This window comes from Larimichthys crocea, chromosome VI (genome assembly GCF_000972845.2).
Source record: "Larimichthys crocea isolate SSNF chromosome VI, L_crocea_2.0, whole genome shotgun sequence".
Lineage (NCBI taxonomy): Eukaryota > Metazoa > Chordata > Actinopteri > Sciaenidae > Larimichthys > Larimichthys crocea.
In genome coordinates, this window is record NC_040016.1 from 15,139,964 (window position 1) to 15,158,105 (window position 18,142).

Genomic DNA, 18,142 nt, shown 5'->3' on the forward strand with positions numbered 1-18,142 from the left:
GAGATTTGTAGTAAGGAGAAGAATTTTAAATTCTATTTTAGATTTAATAGGTAGCCAATGCAAGGAAGCCAAATGAGAGAGATGTGATCTCTGATCTTGGTTCCTGTCAGAACACGTGCAGCAGCATTCTGAAATTAACTGCAAGTCCTAAGAGACTTATTCGAGCAGCGCTATAACAAAGAGTTACAATAGTCCAGCCTTGAAGTAACAAATGCGTGGAACTGTTTTTCTGCATCCGCTTGAGGGACAATGCGTCTGATTTTAGCGATGTTACGTAAGTGGAAGAATGCAGTCCTCGAAATTTGTTTTATGTGGACGTTAAAAAGGACAAATCCTGATCAAAGACAACTCCAAGATTCTTTACAGTGGAGCTGGAGCCAGGGTGATCCCTCTAAAGTAACTAAGTCTCTAGAAAGAGATTTCTGAGGTGTTGGGTCCAATTACAAGAACTTCTCCTTTTGTCTGAATTTAACATAAAAAATGTAGGTCAATCAACTTTTTATTCCTTAAGGCGCTTGGAATTTATTTAACTGATTGGTTGCATCAGGCTTGATCGATAAATATTTGGGTGTCGTCAGCATAACAATGAAATGATAGGTGATTCCTAATAATGTTCCCTAAAGGAAGCATATATAAAAACTAATAGAGTGGTCCTAGTACAGACCTTGTGGGACTCCATGACAAACTTTGGTATGCATGGAGGATTCATCATTGACGTGAACAAACTGACGATTTTTATTTTGAAAGCTTAATGTCCGTGCTACTGCGCCTGCTACAGGAATCGTTCAGTCAGACTACAGCGCTCGTAAGAGATGGTCACATAGCGCTATCTAGCCAATGTTTTCAGTTTGGACCCGTAATGAGGCACAAACTCTTTACGGTGGTCATAGTTGTGCTATATTCATGTATTAAGTTGAAGTGAGAAATAAAAACCATAAACTTAACCAGCGTTGAAGATCATTGCCACAAAATTAGGGGACCATTACACTTAGAAATACCTTTATGGATGAATCAGGGGACAGGAAGTGGCTGTGGAGTGAAAATGCAGGATGTCATCTCGTCCCTTCTGGTATGTTGAGGGAATGAGGTATCTTGGTCCAGGGGAGCAATCAGTCTGGCAGTATATGACGCGTCCCAACCTGAACATTGGTGCTTTGTATTAGTGGGGGTCCTGCTTAGAAATACCTTTATGGATGAATCAGGGACAGACCATATTAGTATGATACTTATAATGGTGTTGGTGTTGGAAAAAAAAGGGCTTAATGGCGATTTTGGACATACCTGTGAGTCCAGGCAGTGCAGTTTTGGGCCCCAGCACAGGTGGGAGAGAGTAGGAGGCTGGACCTGGGTGTAGAAATGGGAGAAGTTTATATTTTTTGTGCCATGAACATTTGTAATCCACAGCAATAAAATTGTCACTAAATGCAAAAATGTGACCTGGTGTTTTGTCAGTGCGCAGTCTTTGCTCCTCCCAGGAGAGAAAAAGCCGGCAGCTGTGCGGAAGATCAACTTTCCTGATTGTTCTGGGGAGTATTTGCCTGAACACCAAAGAAAGTTATGTAAAGACACTGCTGGACAGGTAAACTCAGGCGACAATAATCATGACAAAGGTGGAATATTGCTGCGTTTAGTGGGTAGTGAATCAGCAGTGTTTTTAATTTTCATGGGCTTTACAAAATCAGTTTTAATGTGTAAGGTTTTTTTCTGACCTGGTCCTGGGGTCTGGAACAATCCTGGCTGTTTTGGATGGCTGTGGATGAAAATGCAGGAGTGCCCATCTTGTCCCTCTCTGGTGATGTTGGAGGGAATGAGGTACTTGGTCCAGGGAAGCAATCAGATCTGCCAGTATCATGACGCGTCCCAAAACTGAACATTGGTGCTTTGTATTTAGTGGGGTCATGCTTAGAAATACCTTTTGGATGAATCAGGGACAGACAATATTGTTGTAATTATAATGGTGTTGGTGTTGAAAAAAAGGGCTTAATGGCGATTTTGGACATACCTGTGAGTCCAGGCAGTTGTAGTTTTGGGCCCAGCACAGGTGGCAGAGAGTAGGAGGCTGGACCTGGAGTGTAGAAATGGGAGAAGTTTATTTTTTTGTGCCATGACATTTTTAATCCACAGCAATAAATTGTCACTTTAAATTTTATGACTTTTCCTAGATTGGCCCCAACAGTAGAAAAAATGAAATGTTGTTTTTATTCACATTTCCATGTAAGCTGTACAAAAAAAAGTACAAAGGTGGTCTTCGGGTCAAAATGACCCGGGAGGCAAATAGAGTTGAAATCAAGGTCACAGAGTTTTTTACACACCACAGAATGTTACAATGTTTTAGTTGTGTCTCAGATCTATCAGTAGCAGAAGTAAACAAGACAAATCAGGTGGTCTTCTCGTGGATTGCTGTGCCTTTGATCAGTCTCAGATCAATTAGTAGTAAACGTGAACAAGACAGTAGCAGACAAAACAAACAAAGATACGGTGGCGTTTTTGCAGACGGAGATCTTTTTTGTGGATTTCAAGGGGTTATAAAGGTGCTGCAGATGACAGGACCCCGAATTATCTCTGTGCTGACGCCATGAGTGTGCGTTATGACGTTGAAGAGGCTCTAAAGCTGATTTTTTCTGATGTCCAGCAAGACAACTCTGATTCAGAAGAGGAAGTGGAGGATGTATCAGAAGAAGAAGATGGGGAGGAATATAACCCAGAGCATGATGAATCATCTTCAGAAGAAGAAGAAAACCCTGAAGCTGAAAGAGAGACTTTCCTTTCAAAAAATGGCAAAATAACATGGTCCTCAGCAGCATATAACCAACACGGCAGGCATGCAGAACAAAACGTCATAAAGATGACCCCAGGACCCACAAGGTATGCCGTTTCTCATGCCCATGACATTGTATCTACATTCTACCTGTTTATCACACCAGCAATAGAAAAAATAATCCTGGAGATGACAAATCTGGAGGGTTTTCGCAAATATGGAGACAGCTGGAAAAAGATGGATGAGACTGACCTGCAGGCCTACTTGGGGCTACTAATCTTAGCAGGTGTATACAGGTCCCGAGGTGAGGCTGCAGCTAGTCTATGGGATGCAGAGAGTGGAAGGTCAATTTTCCGAGCCACAATGCCACTCAAACTCTTTCACACCTACTCAAGACTGCTACGATTTGATGACCGCGAGTCAAGACCAGCAAGACGTGTGACAGACAAACTTGCAGCCATAAGAGAGGTCTGGGACAAGTGGGTGGAGCGGCTGCCCTACCTCTACAATCCAGGGCCTGACGTAACAGTGGATGAGCAACTTGTTCCATTTAGAGGTAAACTATTTTCTAATTTGTAATAAAAGTGATTTTCACTATTGATTTCTTTGACTGTTTTCTGTGACACTGATACTAATCACTGATGCTGATGTCTTCTGTCCAAAGGTCGTTGTCCTTTCCGGCAGTATATGCCCAGCAAGCCAGCAAAATATGGAATCAAGGCATGGGTGGCTTGCGATGCCAAATCAAGCTATGCTTGGAAAATGCAAGTATATACCGGAAAGCCGACCAGTGGATGCCCAGAGAAGAACCAGGGGATGCGAGTTGTGCTTGATGTGACAGAGGGACTGAGGGGTCACAATGTGACATGTGACAATTTCTTTACCTCTTATGAACTTGGACAGCAGCTCCTGAAGAGGAAGATCACCATGGTTGGTACAGTTCGAAAGAACAAGCCTGAGCTCCCACCTGCACTGCTTGCATCAAAGGAGAGAGAGGTCTTCTCATCAAAGTTCGCCTTCACGCCCATGACCACTGTAGTTTCTTACTTCCCAAAGAAAAACAAGAATGTAGTTCTTATGAGCACACTGCACAAAGACAGTGACATTAGTGATCGTGGGGACAGGAAGCCAGTCATCATCCTAGACTACAACCGCAACAAAGGAGGTGTGGACAATCTAGATAAGGTGATTGGAACATACAGCTGCAGAAGGATGACTGCCCGCTGGCCCCTGGTCATCTTCCACAACATCATTGATGTTTCCTCCTACAATGCCTTTGTGATCTGGAGAGAGATCAACCCGACCTGGATATCGCATAAGAAGAACAAGAGGAGGGTGTTCCTGGAGCAGCTAGGAAAGGCACTTGTAACTCCACTCATTGAAAGAAGGAAGCATGTCCCCCGCACAGAAGCCTCAGCAGCAGTTGTGAAAGCTATTCAGAGTGCAGGAGCTCCTGATAAACCTGAGGATCCAGCTACCACAGCCACTTCCCCAGCTAGGGCAAGTAAGAGGAAGAGATGTCAGTTCTGCCCTCAAAAGAAGGACTGTAAAACACATACTGTGTGCTGCAGGTGTAAGAAATATATCTGCAAAGGCTGTGCACTTGCATACTGCGCTACATGTGCTAATTAGTTGAATGGGTTATGTTATTTTTCATATTTTGGTATTGTATTGTTTTGTTTTGTCTTAAATTGTTCACTGGAGGAAAAAAAAAAAGAAACTTTAGTCATTGGAATGAATAAAAATGCATCCAAAACTCCTTTTCACACATTTTTTTCTTTTTCTTAAGCTATAGAAATACAAGTGAAGAGGGAGAACTATATTACACATATTGTGGTGAAGGACAAGTTGTTTCTTCAAGCAATATGAAATTTGGTGTTTAAAATTCAATTAAGCTGCTTATATTGGGGGTTTAGTGAAGACGGGTCATTTTGACCCGGAGGACACAGGGTGTACACAGAAAATGAGGACAACAGGAGGGTTAAGCCCTTTTTTTCAACATCAACACCATTATAATTATCATAACTAATATTGTCTGCCCCTGATTCATCCATAAAGGTATTTCTAAGCATGACCCCACTAAATACAAAGCACCAGTGTTCAGTTTTGGGACGTGTCATGATACAGGCAGATCTGATTGCTCCCCTGGACCAAGATACCTCATTCCCTCCAACATCACCAGAGAGGGACGAGATGGCACTCCTAAATTTTCACTCCACAGCCGTCCAAAACAGCCAGGAGGGTTATGCCTAGCCAGGCACGGTATTGGTTGAAGATGCAGTCACATCTCCCTTACCGAAAACCCTCTCTTTCACTTTCACTCTCTCCTTCTTTCTTTCTTTCTCTCTCTCTCTCTCTCCCTCTCTCTCTCCATCTGTGGACATGTCTCATTAATGCATGTTACTAACCAAACTGCTCTGTCGTCCAGCAGGTTCTCGTGGATCGTGGCTTATCGCATATTACTACTGTCATTATTACTACCATATCTGCTACTGTGGTCATTTTATCATTCATTGTAATTCATTGTCATTTTATCAGTCTTTGTAATTGTACAATATGTTTGTGTTGATTTGTCCTGTACACGTGAAATCCATTGCACGTCTGTCCGTCCTGGGAGAGGGATCCCTCCTCTGTGGCTCTTCCTGAGGTTTCTTCCACATTTTTTCCCTGTTAAAAGGGTTTTTTGTGGGCAAGTTTTTCCTCACTCGAACCGAGGGTCTAAGGACAGAGGGTGTCACTCCCTGTACAGATTGTAAAGCCCTCTGAGGCAAATGTATTTTATGACTTTGGGCTATACAAATAAAACTGATTTGATTTGATTTGATATCACCAACTTGCAGGTTCCTTTTAGTGCTATGCCAGCACTGTCTCGCTGTGATGTTGTGGAAGTACTCTTTTTTCCATCTACTCCAAAACTGTTCCGTCAAATATTGCACCTGACGCCACCTCTTTCTCCCGTAAAGATCCACTCTTTCAAAGGTGCCAGGAGGGGGCAAGGCAGCAGTGGACTTCATGGTGATCAGGTGGTTGGGAGTAAGTGGCTCTAAACTACTGGGGCTGTTCAGAGTGTCAACACTGAGTGGGCAGCTATTTACTATAGCCATGGTCTCGTAAAAGAAAGTACGCAATGAAGCGTCATCAAGCCTACCAGGGGACAATAGCAGAGTGGCATTCAGGACACTACGCACAGTTCTAATCTGCCGTTCCCACACACCACCTGCATAGCTAGCATGAGGTGCATTCATCACAAACTCACACTGTCTCTGTGAGAAATGCATTCAGTCTGTTCATGTCTAATTCTTTCAGTGCAGCATTCAGTTCATTTTTTGCACCCACGAAATTCGTGCCTTGATCACATTTGATTTGCCTTACAGCGCCTCTTAAAGCAATAAAGCATCTCAGTCCATTAATGAATGTGTCTGTAGACATGTCCTCTAACATTTCGATATGAATTGCTCTAGAGCAAAAACAGGTGAAAAGTAACCCGTACCTCTTTTGTTGTTTTCTTCCTTGCTTTGTCCAAAAAGGACCAAAACAGTCCATGCCGCAGTATGTGAACGGCAGCGAGGGTTCTGTTCGTTCCACTGGAAGGTCACTCATTCTTTGGCCGTCAACAGGCCTTCTCAGCCGTCGACAAATGACACAGTGACGGATGCAAGTTGCAACTGCTCTGCTCAGTCCGCAGATCCAATAGCCATTGGACCTAATCTCGTTGATGGTAAAGCCTTTACCCTGATGCTTCACCTTTTCATGATAGTGGGTAATGATGACTCTCGTTATGTGTTGTCCTTGTGGTATGACTGTGGGGTGTTTGAATGGAGTAGGGAAAGATGAGCGGCTGAGCCTACCTCCCACCTTGAGCACACCCTCTGCATCCAGGAAAGCATCCAGGTAATACAGCTTGTTCTGCCTTGGAAGCTGATGTCTGTTGCTCAGTAACTTTATCTCTTCCTTGTATGCTTGGTTCTGTAGATCTTTAATGATGAGTCGTTCTGCACATTGTCTCTCACTAACTGTAGAGAGGGCATTTGATTTATTCTTTCTAGCACGCCGCATCAGACGTGCCACAGCCTTGACTGCTTGAGACCAGGATGAAAACTTACAGAGTCTGTCCACAAGGCTAATTTGCTCTGAGGTCTCTGTCTGAAATGTCTGAGCCTTTCTAACTTCAGGGTCACCAACAGGCAACTCTAAAGACACTTTTGACGGCATTTCTATTTTGTTTTTCCACAAAAAGCTAGGGCCAGTGAACCAATCAGATGAAAGCAACTCGTCCACTGTTGTCCCCCTTGAAGCACAGTCTGCTGGGTTGTCATCAGTTGGTACATGAAACCACTGTTTGGGATCTGAGGCATGACGGATTTTCTGCACCCTGTTAGCTACAAAGGTGTGAAACCGGCGGGCGTCGTTATTAATGTAGCCTAGGACGACCTTTGAGTCCGTCCAGTAAAACTCCCCAATATCAGAGTAGCCTAATTTTTCCTTCAGCATGTTACTCACTGTGACTGAAACAACTGCTGCAGTGAGTTCTAACCTGGGTATAGTTGTTACCTTCAGCGGTGAAACCCGTGCCTTTCCCAGGAGAAGAGTACAGTGAACTTCTTCCCTTTCATTCACCATTCTCAGATAACTGCACTGTCCATAGCCAGTTGTACTGGCATCTGCGAAGTGGTGTAGTTCTGCTTTAGTTACCTTTCCAAAGCCAGCTGGTTGATAGCAGCGAGCTATTTGAATTCCTTCGAGTTTCTCAAGGTCATCTCGCCATCTCTCCCACCGTGACTTTAACTTCTCTAGAATAGTGTCATCCCATCCTGTTCCTTGATGGCACATTTCCTGGAGGACTTTCTTTCCGTTGAGGAGAAAGGGCGCAATGAAGCCGAGTGGGTCGTACACAGAGGCGACAGACAACAGGATGCCACGTCGTGTCGCTGGCTGGTCCTTGGGCGTGACGTTGAAAGTGAAACAGTCACTCTCAGTGTTCCAGTGTATTCCAAGTGCTCTTTCTAAGGCTGCATCATTGAATGTGAGACTTTTTGCTTTGGTGTCTGTGGCGTGTTCAGTTGCTGGGATGCTCTGTAGAACAGTATCGTTATTTGACACAAATTTGTGCAAGCGTAGACCTCCCTTAGCACACAAGTCACGTGCCTCCTTTGCTAGACAGATGGCCTTTTCTTCAGACTCGACACTGGCTACTCCATCGTCCACATAGAAGTCTCTGGCAATGAACTGTGACGGTAGTAGTTCGCACACCCTGGTGAGGATACAGCTCCAAAAAGATGGACTTTTCATTCTGAATTCCTGAGCCGATGTACTTGTGTCACTTCTCCCACCATAGGAATCGTAGGTAGTCACGGTCATTCTCTGAGACATGAAACTGATGGAACATTTTTTCTATGTCACACATAAAAGCAATACGATGTTGACAGAAGCGAATAAGTACTCCTGTCAGACTGTTTATCATGTCTGGGCCTGACAAAAGGTGATCATTTAGACTGCTCCCTTTGTACTTTGCTGAGCAGTCGAAAACCACTCTAAGCCTTTCAGGCTTTTTAGGGTGATAAACACCGTGGTGAGGTATGTACCACCTTTCTCCCTCAGTGCCTTCAGTAGACACTTCTTCTACGTCACCCCTTTTAATTATGTCCTTCATGTAATTTACATAGTCATTCTTGTATTTTTCATTTGCAATGAACTTTCTTTTCAGATGACTAAGCCTTACAACAGCAAGCTGCTTGTTGTCAGGTAAGCATGGCCTTTCTTTGAACGGGAGGGGCATTTCATAATGTCCATGTTTTTTTCTTTATGTTTTCCTTTAACTTGTCCAGAAAGATCAAATCTTCCTGAGAGACTGTTTTGTCATTTGCTGGAGTGTCTTTGAAGTCAGTCTCTAGAATTCTGAGGTTTGCGACTTTTCGCCTCTAAACACTGGGGCTGTTCGAGTGTCAACAGTGAGTGGGCGGCTATTACTATAGCCATGGTCTCGTAAAAGAAAGTACGCAATGAAGTGTCATCAAGCCTACCAAGGGGACAATGCAGAGTGGCATTCCGGACACTACCCACAGTTCTAATTGCCGCTCCCACACACCCCTGCATGGCTAGCATGAGGTGCGTTCATCACAAACTCACACTGTCTCTCTGTGAGAAATGCATTCAGTCTGTTCATGTCTTTCTTTAGTGCAGCATTCAGTTCATTTTTTGCACCCACGAAATTCGTGCCTTTGATCACATTTGATTTGCCTTACAGCGCCTCTTAAAGCAATAAAAGCATCTCAGTCCATTAATGAAGTGTCTGTAGACATGTCCTCTACATTTCGATATGAATTGCTCTAGAGCAAAAACAGGTGAAAAGTAACCCGTACCTCTTTTGTTGTTTTCTTCCTGCTTTGTCCAAAAAGGACCAAAACAGTCCATGCCGCAGTATGTGAACGGCGGCGAGTTCTGTTCGTTCCACTGGAGGTCACTCATTCTTTGGCCTTCAACAGGCCTTCTCGCCGTCGACAAGTGACACAGTGACGAATGCAAGTTGCAACTGCTCTGCTCAGTCCGCAGATCCATAGCCATTGGACCTAATCTCGTTGAGGTAAGCCTTACCCTGATGCTTCACCCTTTCATGATAGTGGGTAATGATGAGTCTTGTTATGTGTTGTCCTTGTGGTATGACTGGGGTGTTTGAATGGAGTAGGGAAAGATGAGCGGCTGAGCCTACCTCCCACCTTGAGCACACCCTCTGCATCTAGGAAAGCATCCAGGTGATACAGCTTGTTCTGCCTTGGAAGCTGATGTCTGTTGCTCAGTAACTTTATCTCTTCCTTGTATGCTTGGTTCTGTAGATCTTTAATGATGAATTGTTCTGCACATTGTCTCTCACTAACTGTAGAGAGGGCATTTGATTTATCCTTTCTAGCACGCCGCACCAGATGTGCCACAGCCTTGACTGCCTGAGACCAGGATGAAAACTTAAACAGTCTGTCCACAAGGCCAATTTGCTCTGAGGTCTCTGTCTGAAATGTCTGAGCCTTTCTAACTTCAGGGTCACCAACAGGCAACTCTAAAGACACTTCTGACGGCATTTCTATTTTGTTTTTCCACAGAAAGCCAGGGCCAGTGAACTAATCAGATGAAAGCAACTCGTCCACTGTTGTCCCCCTTGAAGCACAGTCTGCTGGGTTGTCATCAGTTGGTACATAAAACCACTGTTTGGGATCTGAGGCATGACGGATTGTCTGCACCGTTAGCTACAAAGGTGTGAAACCGGCGGGCGTCGTTATTAATGTAGCCTAAGAGTACCTTTGAGTCTGTCCAGTAAAACTCCCCAATATCAGAGTAGCCTAATTCTTCCTTCAGCATGTTACTCACCGTGACTGAAACAACTGCTGCAGTGAGTTCTAACCTGGGTATAGTTGTTACCTTCAGCGGTGAAACCCGTGCCTTTCCTAAGAGAAGAGAACAGTGAACTTCTTCCCTTTCATTCACCATTCTCAGATAACTGCACTGTCCATAGCCAGTTGTACTTGCATCTGAGAAGTGGTGTAATTCTGCTTTAGTTACCTTTGCAAAGCCAGCTGGTTGATAGCAGCGAGCTATTTGAATTCCTTCGAGTTTCTCAAGGTCATCTCGCCATCTCTCCCACCGTGACTTTAACTTCTCCAGAATAGTGTCATCCCACCCTGTTCCTTGATGGCACATTTCCTGGAGGACTTTCTTTCCGTTGAGGAGAAAGAGCGCAATGAAGCCGAGTGGGTCGTAGACAGAGGCAACAGACGACAGGATGCCACGTCGTGTCGCTGGCTGGTCCTTGGGCGTGACGTTGAAAGTGAAACAGTCACTCTCAGTGTTCCAGTGTATTCCAAGTGCTCTTTCTAAGACTGCATCATTGAATGTGAGACTTTTTACTTTGGTGTCTGTGGCGTGTTCAGTTGCTGGGATGCCCTGTAGAACAGTATCGCTATTTGACACAAATTTGTGCAAGCGTAGACCTCCCTTAGCACACAAGTCACGTGCCTCCTTTGCTAGACGGATGGCCTTTTCTTCAGACTCGACACTGGCTACTCCATCGTCCACATAGAAGTCTCTGGCAATGAACTGTGACCCTAGTGGGTGTGTGTGACTGTGTTCTTTGGCAAGCTGCTTTAATCCGTAGTTCGCACACCCTGGTGAGGATACGGCTCCAAAAAGATGGACTTTCATTCTGAATTCCTGAGCTGATGTACTTGTGTCGCCGTTCTCCCACCATAGGAAGCGTAGGTAGTCACGGTCATTCTCTGAGACATGAAACTGATGGAACATTTTTTCTATGTCACACATCAAAGCAATACGATGTTGACGGAAGCGAATAAGTACTCCTGTCAGACTGTTTATCATGTCTGGGCCTGACAAAAGGTGATCATTCAGACTGCTCCCTTTGGACTTTGCTGAGCAGTCGAAAACCACTCTAAGCCTTTCGGGCTTTTTGGGGTGATAAACGCCGTGGTGAGGTATGTACCACCTTTCTCCCTCAGTGCCTTCAGTAGACACTTCTTCTACGTCACCCCTTTCAATTATGTCCTTCATGTAATTTACATAGTCATTCTTGTACTTTTCATTTGCAATGAACTTTCTTTTCAAATGACTGAGCCTTACAACAGCAAGCTGCTAGTTATCAGGTAAGCATGGCCTTTCTTTGAACGGGAGGGGCATTTCATAATGTCCATGTTCGTTTTTCTTTATGTTGTCCTTTAACTTGTCAAGAAAGATCAAATCTTCCTGAGACTGTTTTGTCATTAGCTGGAGTGTCTTTGAAGTCAGTCTCTAGAACTCTGAGAGCATCCAAAGAAGTCACCGCAGGTAGCTCCCTCATGGTTACTCTGTGGCAGTGACTAGTAAGAAGTGAGTCAGAGTGAGGAGCTGAGCAGCCAACAATAGTCCACCCTAAGTCAGTGAGAATGGCGAAGGGTTCGTCATCCTCACCTGTTATGACTCGCCTGGGCACAAGCGTTCTCGGACAGTTGTAGCCGATTAGTAGCCCCACTTCACAACTAAGCAGTGGTGGTATCTGGTCTGCTATCGTGTGTAGATGGTGCCATCTTTTGGCTGTTTCATGCGTTGGAATATGCTCCCTGTTTACAGGTACAGTCTTTGGTGTATGCAGGGGGCAAACTAATGTGCGCAGTGGAATTGAAACCTCTCACACGCAGGCCAGATGCTCTTTCACTTTTTAAGACCATATTCTCACCCATCATGGTAGTGAGTTTCAGTTTAACTGGGTAAGTAGTCAGCTGCAGTTCATTACTTACATCTTGTTCGATGAATGTCGTGTCGCTTTGTGTATCCAGCAGGGCATACACAAGTTTCTCTCTGGATGGATCCTTTTCATTGGAAACCCAGACCGGCACTATCATGGAAGTATTTGCTGATTGACCTTGGCTGGTGACGTTGAGGGACGTAGCAGATGCTGGTTCCATTTCACCGTGTCGTGCTGGATTTGGCCTTTCTTCCTTTACCTTGTTCTCACTTTTTCTGTAGCTGTCGTCATGAAGACAGGTGGGATGTCGTCCTTTGCACAAGCCGGCACTCCTTAGCCCCGTGACCAGGTTTGAGGCAACCATAACACAGTTTGTTGTCTTTGACATAAGTCCTTCTGTATTCTAGTGTCTCTTTCAGGAAATCTGGGCATTTGTAGAGCTGATGATTGCTCTCCTGACATAACATGCACGGGTTTTTGGCCCTTTCCTTTGGTGTTGTCTGATTACTATTGTCCACCACTGTTTGTGTGTTAAAAACACTGGCCTTGTTATTTTTATTGACTCTTGTGTTTACCTTGTCATTACAGGATTCGGCAGAATGGAGAGCGAAGAGAGAAGTGACTGGATTGCAGGCAGTTTCCGCCTCCATGGACATGAACTTGGCAAACTCTTTAAAACTGGGAAAATCTTTTCTCTCTGTGAGACGAACGGTCACTTGCCGATTCCACCTTGAGGCTAACCACTCAGGCAATTTCCTTATCAACTTCTGATTTTCTTCACAATCATTTAAGATATTTAAACCCTTTACATGAGGCATGGCCTGCAGACAAGCATTTAAGAAATCAGAGAAATTTCTCAGTCCTTCAGCATCTTTGCCCTGAATCTTAGGCCAATTGGATAACTTTTCTCTGAAGGCCTTTTGGATGATGAACGGCTGGCCATACCTTTGATTGAGCTTGGTCCAAGCGTCACTGTATGCTGCATCATCACTGTGATAGAAAGTACCTTCTAAACACTTCTGAGCTGAGCCACCTACATAGCGCTTGAGATAGTGCAGCTTATCAGCAGTGGAAATATTCTTTCTATCTATGAGCGCCATGAACGAGGCTTTCCACTCAATAAAGTCAATTGGATTGCCATTAAATACAGTGGGCTCTGGCATTGGCAGTCTATTGATAGCAATGCTGTACTGAACAGCTTGGGCAAGGCAGGAAACGTTGATGGGAGAAGGTGGAGTGGCAGCTTGATAGGGCTGTGTTGGGGCATGAAGAGGAATATGGTTGTGTGGCAGGGTATCACGAAAGGACTGAAAGGACTGGGCATCAGACTCCTCTTTAACTTCTCTGTCGTAGGCTTTGAATCTGGCTTTAGCGGCCTTTAAGTCTCTTTCAGCTTGCAAGTGTTCGAATTCTGCTTTGTGTCTTTCTAATTCTTTCCTCAAGCACTCTTATCTTCTCCTTTTGTTTCTTTTCTTCCAACAGCACCTTATATTCAGCCTCCTTTGCGGCTAAATTCGCCGCCACTTCAGCTCGCTTGGCAACAACACTTGAGTGATGGGAATGACGACTGAGTTCAGAGGCAGAGCCATAAATGGACCGTGCATAGTCTGGCTCGCGTAGCTCACGCAAGCGCCTTGCTTCATTTTCTGCGTCATATTCGCCATTTATGCCTGTCAGTCTTTCATTTAGGACTCTCATTATGTCACCTGTTACTGCCACGCAAGCATCAACTTTACGCCTTAGCTCTGGATGAGGTGTGCCTCGTGCTCTCAGTTCGTCGAACATTTTCAAAACGTCCACTTTCATTTTCTCTAGTTCGTCGGCAAGGGATGCTAGGTGCTTTTCTGTTAGCTCATAGTTCAGCTCCTGTCGTGTCCTACGAGCTAGAGCTTTCCACTGTTCATAAAGGCTAGCAAGTTTCTTTTCCCTTTTGCTCTGTTCTTCTTGACGGTATGCTAGCATTTTTTCAGTGGGATTTCTCGCGCGCTCTGAGCGCCTAACTTTATCAAAACTATCTTCGTCATCTTTTAACAGTTCAGCAAGCATATTTTCATTCTTTTGCAAAGTCTCTTTGAGTTCTTGCCGGATAGCACCTTTTTCTGTTTCCCTTTTTAGCATTTCCTTGCTTTCCTCTATTACCTTAGGAAGGGTAGCTATCTGTTTCTCCTTATCGCCGTGTGAAAAGGCATCGTCTCCCTCCATTTCTGTTAGCTTTTATCCGTAAGTCATGTTGTTGTTCTTGAAGTTCTTTTTCTCACCACCACACCGTCTTCAACTAACCGCCATCCTTTGTTCCTTTTCATCCGTAGTTTCCTCCGTTGAAATCTTCTTAGCAGGCTAGCTGGAGAGGTGAAACTCTTACTGTAATGGTCCCCGTAATTTTGTGGCAATGATCTTCAACTGCTGGTTAAGTTTATGTTTTTTATTTTGAGTTTGTGCCTCATTACGGGTCCAAACTGAAAACATTGGCTAGATAGCGCTATGTGACCATCTCTTACGAGCGCTGCAGTCTGACTGAACGATTCCTGTAGCAGGCGCAGTAGCACGGACATTAAGCTTTTCAAAATAAAAGTTCCTCTTACCACAGTGCATAGAAAGGCATACAGGTCCTCTGTACATAAACAAAACTGACTGCTAGTAGAAAGATATTAATGCAGTATCAAAAAATAGAAATTATCTTGCATATTGATAAGGTAATTCACCTAAAATAATGGACATTTTATGGGGTCATTTACACTAAGCATGAAAAAAATATAAACTTCTCCCATTTCTACACTCCAGGTCCAGCCTCCTACTCTCTGCCACCTGTGCTGGGGCACAAAACTGCACTGCCTGGACTCACAGGTATGTCCAAAATCGCCATTAAGCCCTTTTTTTCAACACCAACACCATTATAATTATCATAACTAATATTGTCTGTCCCTGATTCATCCATAAAGGTATTTCTAAGCATGACCCCACTAAATACAAAGCACCAATGTTCAGTTTTGGGACGCGTCATGATACTGGCAGATCTGATTGCTCCCCTGGACCAAGATACCTCATTCCCTCCAACATCACCAGAGAGGGACGAGATGGCACTCCTGCATTTTCACTCCACAGCCGTCCAAAACAGCCAGGATTGTTCCAGACCCCAGGACCAGGTCAGAAAAAAACCTTACACATTAAAACTGATTTTGTAAAAGCCCATGAAAATTAAACACTGCTGATTCATCTACCCACTAAACGGCAGCAATATTCCACCTTTGTCATGATTATTGTCATCTGAGTTTACCTGTCAGCAGTGTCTTTACATAACTTTCTTTGGTGTTTCAGGCAAATATTCCCCAGAACAATCAGGAAAGTTGATCTTCCGCACAGCTCCTGCTTTTTCTCTCTCTGGGAGGAGCAAAGACTGACTGATATCTGACAAAACACCAGGTCACATTTTGCGTTTAGTGACAATTTATTGCTGTGGATTACAAATGTTCATGGCACAAAAAATATAAACTTCTCCCATTTCTACACTCCAGGTCCAGCCTCCTACTCTCTGCCCCCTGTGCTGGGGCCCAAAACTGTCTGCAAATCTGCAGCTCCCACCTACTCCCTCTATGGCCGCAGCAAAAATGGAAGCTTCCATGAGGACCTGAAGAAGGTACATTGTCATACACACTGTCATAAAAACTGTGAATAAAGAAAAGCTAGGAAATCCTGTGATTTATTTTCTTTTTGTTTCCCATCCAGACTCCTGGACCTGCTGCCTACAAAGTTGTGAACACTTGTCTTTACCAGAAAAAACCTCCCCAATACAGCATGACAGGCCGCAGTTGCACCACTTATTGTAGATGTGACTGAGTAATGTCATATAGAATCTCACACAACAGTATCGAATAAAGCACAAAAAGAAACTGCTCAAGGTTATTGAGAATGGGCTTGGTTGTATTTGCACTTGTCACTTTGTTTTTGGGTTATGACCACTATCAGTATTTGTAGGAAATTATACCCAATTAAAACCAGTGGCCCATGTCTGACATTTGTGTTACTGTAACATGGGTTTTAAGAATGTGTTCCTTCCCTGCTGGTTTAGAGAACTGATTATTAATTAATAATACTAATTATTTTTGATTAGTAAACTATCCATTCCAGGAGGGAAATAATATACTTCTTTGGTTATTTACTGTAGTTTTTTAAAACATGGTCATAGCAGCAAAACACAAATATCCTGCAGTAAACTGCAAGTATAATTGCAATTATGTACACCGTTGTTTGTCCAGAGAGCATTGACTTGACAGTAAATATATTTTTCAGATAGATGATCTCAAATACAAGGCCATACAGGAAAAACAACTTCACTGTAAAATGTCCTGGAGTGGCCAAACCAAATAGTCCAATCAAAAATTTATTTCATGACTTGCTGTTTATGGTCATTTGAACAGCTGATTTGGAAACATGCAATAATCAGATGTGCAAAGATGATAAATGCCAGTCTGGAAGCTAATGACTCTACTTTTTTAGGCATAAACATCTTATTTGCAATTACAATTATTCTAATATAAAAATGGTAATTAGAAGAATGCTTTTTCAGTTTTGCTGTAGCTTGGATATTATGTCCCAAAAATAAATAAATAAATAAAATAAAAAATAAAATGAAAGAAATAAATAAATGTGAATTGTATGTTCTTCCAGAGCCTTGCTGACTGTAGCAGGTGGTGCTAGGGTTCCTTTTTTATATTCTGGCTAGAGAATTGGAGTGCTTTTTTTCACAATACTTTGAAGTTTAAGATGCCTCAGTTTAAGTTTAAGTGCCTACGGCACTCGTCAACTACACCCAGAGCTTGCTTTTCTTATTAGTGACGAGTGTCGTAGGCACTAATAATAAAAGGTAGAAACACAATAGGTTCCCGCAGCTTCGCTGCATGGACCCCAATTTCTCCTCTGGCCACTTTCTTTTCTTGGCATTGTATCACTGTTGCATGCATTCTGTGCCAGTGGCTGTGAGAGAGCCTAAAATGTAAATCTATGCACAGATCGTGACAAGGAACTGTTTGCAGGACTGACTGTTACTGTACAAAAGTTGCTGTTCCTATTTCAGTGTGTGCAAAAATGCACAGCAGCTTTCTAAATCTTAAAACATCCACCAACAATAACAGCAGAGGGGTAATTCACTCTCTGCTGGAGGCATGCTGCGGTCTGACTCTGCAGCAAAGCTTCTGTGGGACTTAGTGCAGACACTGACAGTGCAGTTTTAGTGAAGCTTTAAAAAACTCTAAACTCTGATAGACAACTGAAGTGTGAAGCATACTTGTCCACAGTCCACTAGACCGTGTAGTGTTACTAAAAGGTTAGAAAAATGAAAAGAAAGAAGAAGAAGAAAAAACAACCTCAACCGTACCAATCAATTCTTTAAGTTCCCTTAAAGGCAGTCTCTCTGGTGCAACATTCCTCATTCTCCTGTGAGTTATAGCTGTATCTGAACATGTGTTTAAATTAACGAAATCAGCCAGTTTACAAATTAATCTTTTTAACAACTGCCTGGAAGTTTATTAGTGTAAACAGCTGCATTTGTATGAATTGTAATGACAAAATGAATCACGTATCCTCATTCTCCTTCTAAACGCTCATCTTTAAATATTAGAAAGATAAGAGCTCTCTCTAGTGGTATTATCAGGAAAGTACAAATAAAATGTTTATTAACACTGCAGACAGTTAAACAGTAAAAACATTGATGTTGCCAATATATATCACATGTAGTATGCAGTGACTTGCGTTTATCATCACGGCCTGTGCGCCTTTATGATCTGTAGGACATGTTTTTATTGTCATTACATTGACAATAAAAGGCTACAAGACTACAGTGGTAGGACTGTAGTACCCAAATCATGACACAGAAGGGCGCTGGTGAGATGTTGTGTTACAGTCCCTCCACACTTCAACAAAGTGAGTCCCTCTTGCACAGTTTCTACTTACCTCAGCATCTGACAACAGCTATTATAAGCTGCTGAATAGGAGAGAAGAAGGTGGAAGTGGAGCACTGCTTCGACTGCACCATGCTCCTTTAGCACGCTGTAGTAAATGAATGCTGGATATAAACTGAACATGAAAAATATCAGGGGCACTTAGTGGACACGCTGAGGCCATTATCACATATTAAAGCCCCATATTAAATCTACTGTAACACATATGTG

At 43.3% G+C, this 18,142-nt stretch overlaps 2 protein-coding genes across 2 annotated transcripts; both read left to right on the forward strand.

Annotated features, from left to right (window-relative positions):
• The first annotated feature begins 2,575 nt into the window (after window positions 1–2,575).
• On the forward strand, window positions 2,576–4,390 carry LOC113745881 (piggyBac transposable element-derived protein 4-like). The gene is made up of 2 exons (XM_027279447.1): window positions 2,576–3,314; window positions 3,423–4,390. Exons 1-2 carry the CDS (start codon window positions 2,576–2,578, stop codon window positions 4,388–4,390), a joined length of 1,707 nt encoding a protein of 568 aa, XP_027135248.1.
• Window positions 4,391–14,747: 10,357 nt separating this feature from the next.
• Window positions 14,748–15,827, forward strand: LOC109140811 (outer dense fiber protein 3-B). Its single transcript, XM_027278863.1, is given in 4 exon segments — window positions 14,748–15,121; window positions 15,294–15,398; window positions 15,491–15,612; window positions 15,702–15,827. Coding segments are annotated over 4 exon segments (504 nt in total). The 5' UTR covers window positions 14,748–14,955; the 3' UTR covers window positions 15,813–15,827.
• The last annotated feature ends 2,315 nt before the right edge of the window (window positions 15,828–18,142 follow it).

What these genes read in the sequence shown, in the direction of transcription:
- LOC113745881 (XM_027279447.1), top strand. Translation starts at nt 2,576, where the DNA reads ATGAGTGTGCGTTATGACGTTGAAGAGGCTCTAAAGCTGATTTTTTCT. An exon ending in GCAACTTGTTCCATTTAGAG is followed by an intron (nt 3,315 to 3,422) that starts GTAAACTATTTT and finishes TTCTGTCCAAAG; the next exon opens with GTCGTTGTCCTTTCCGGCAG.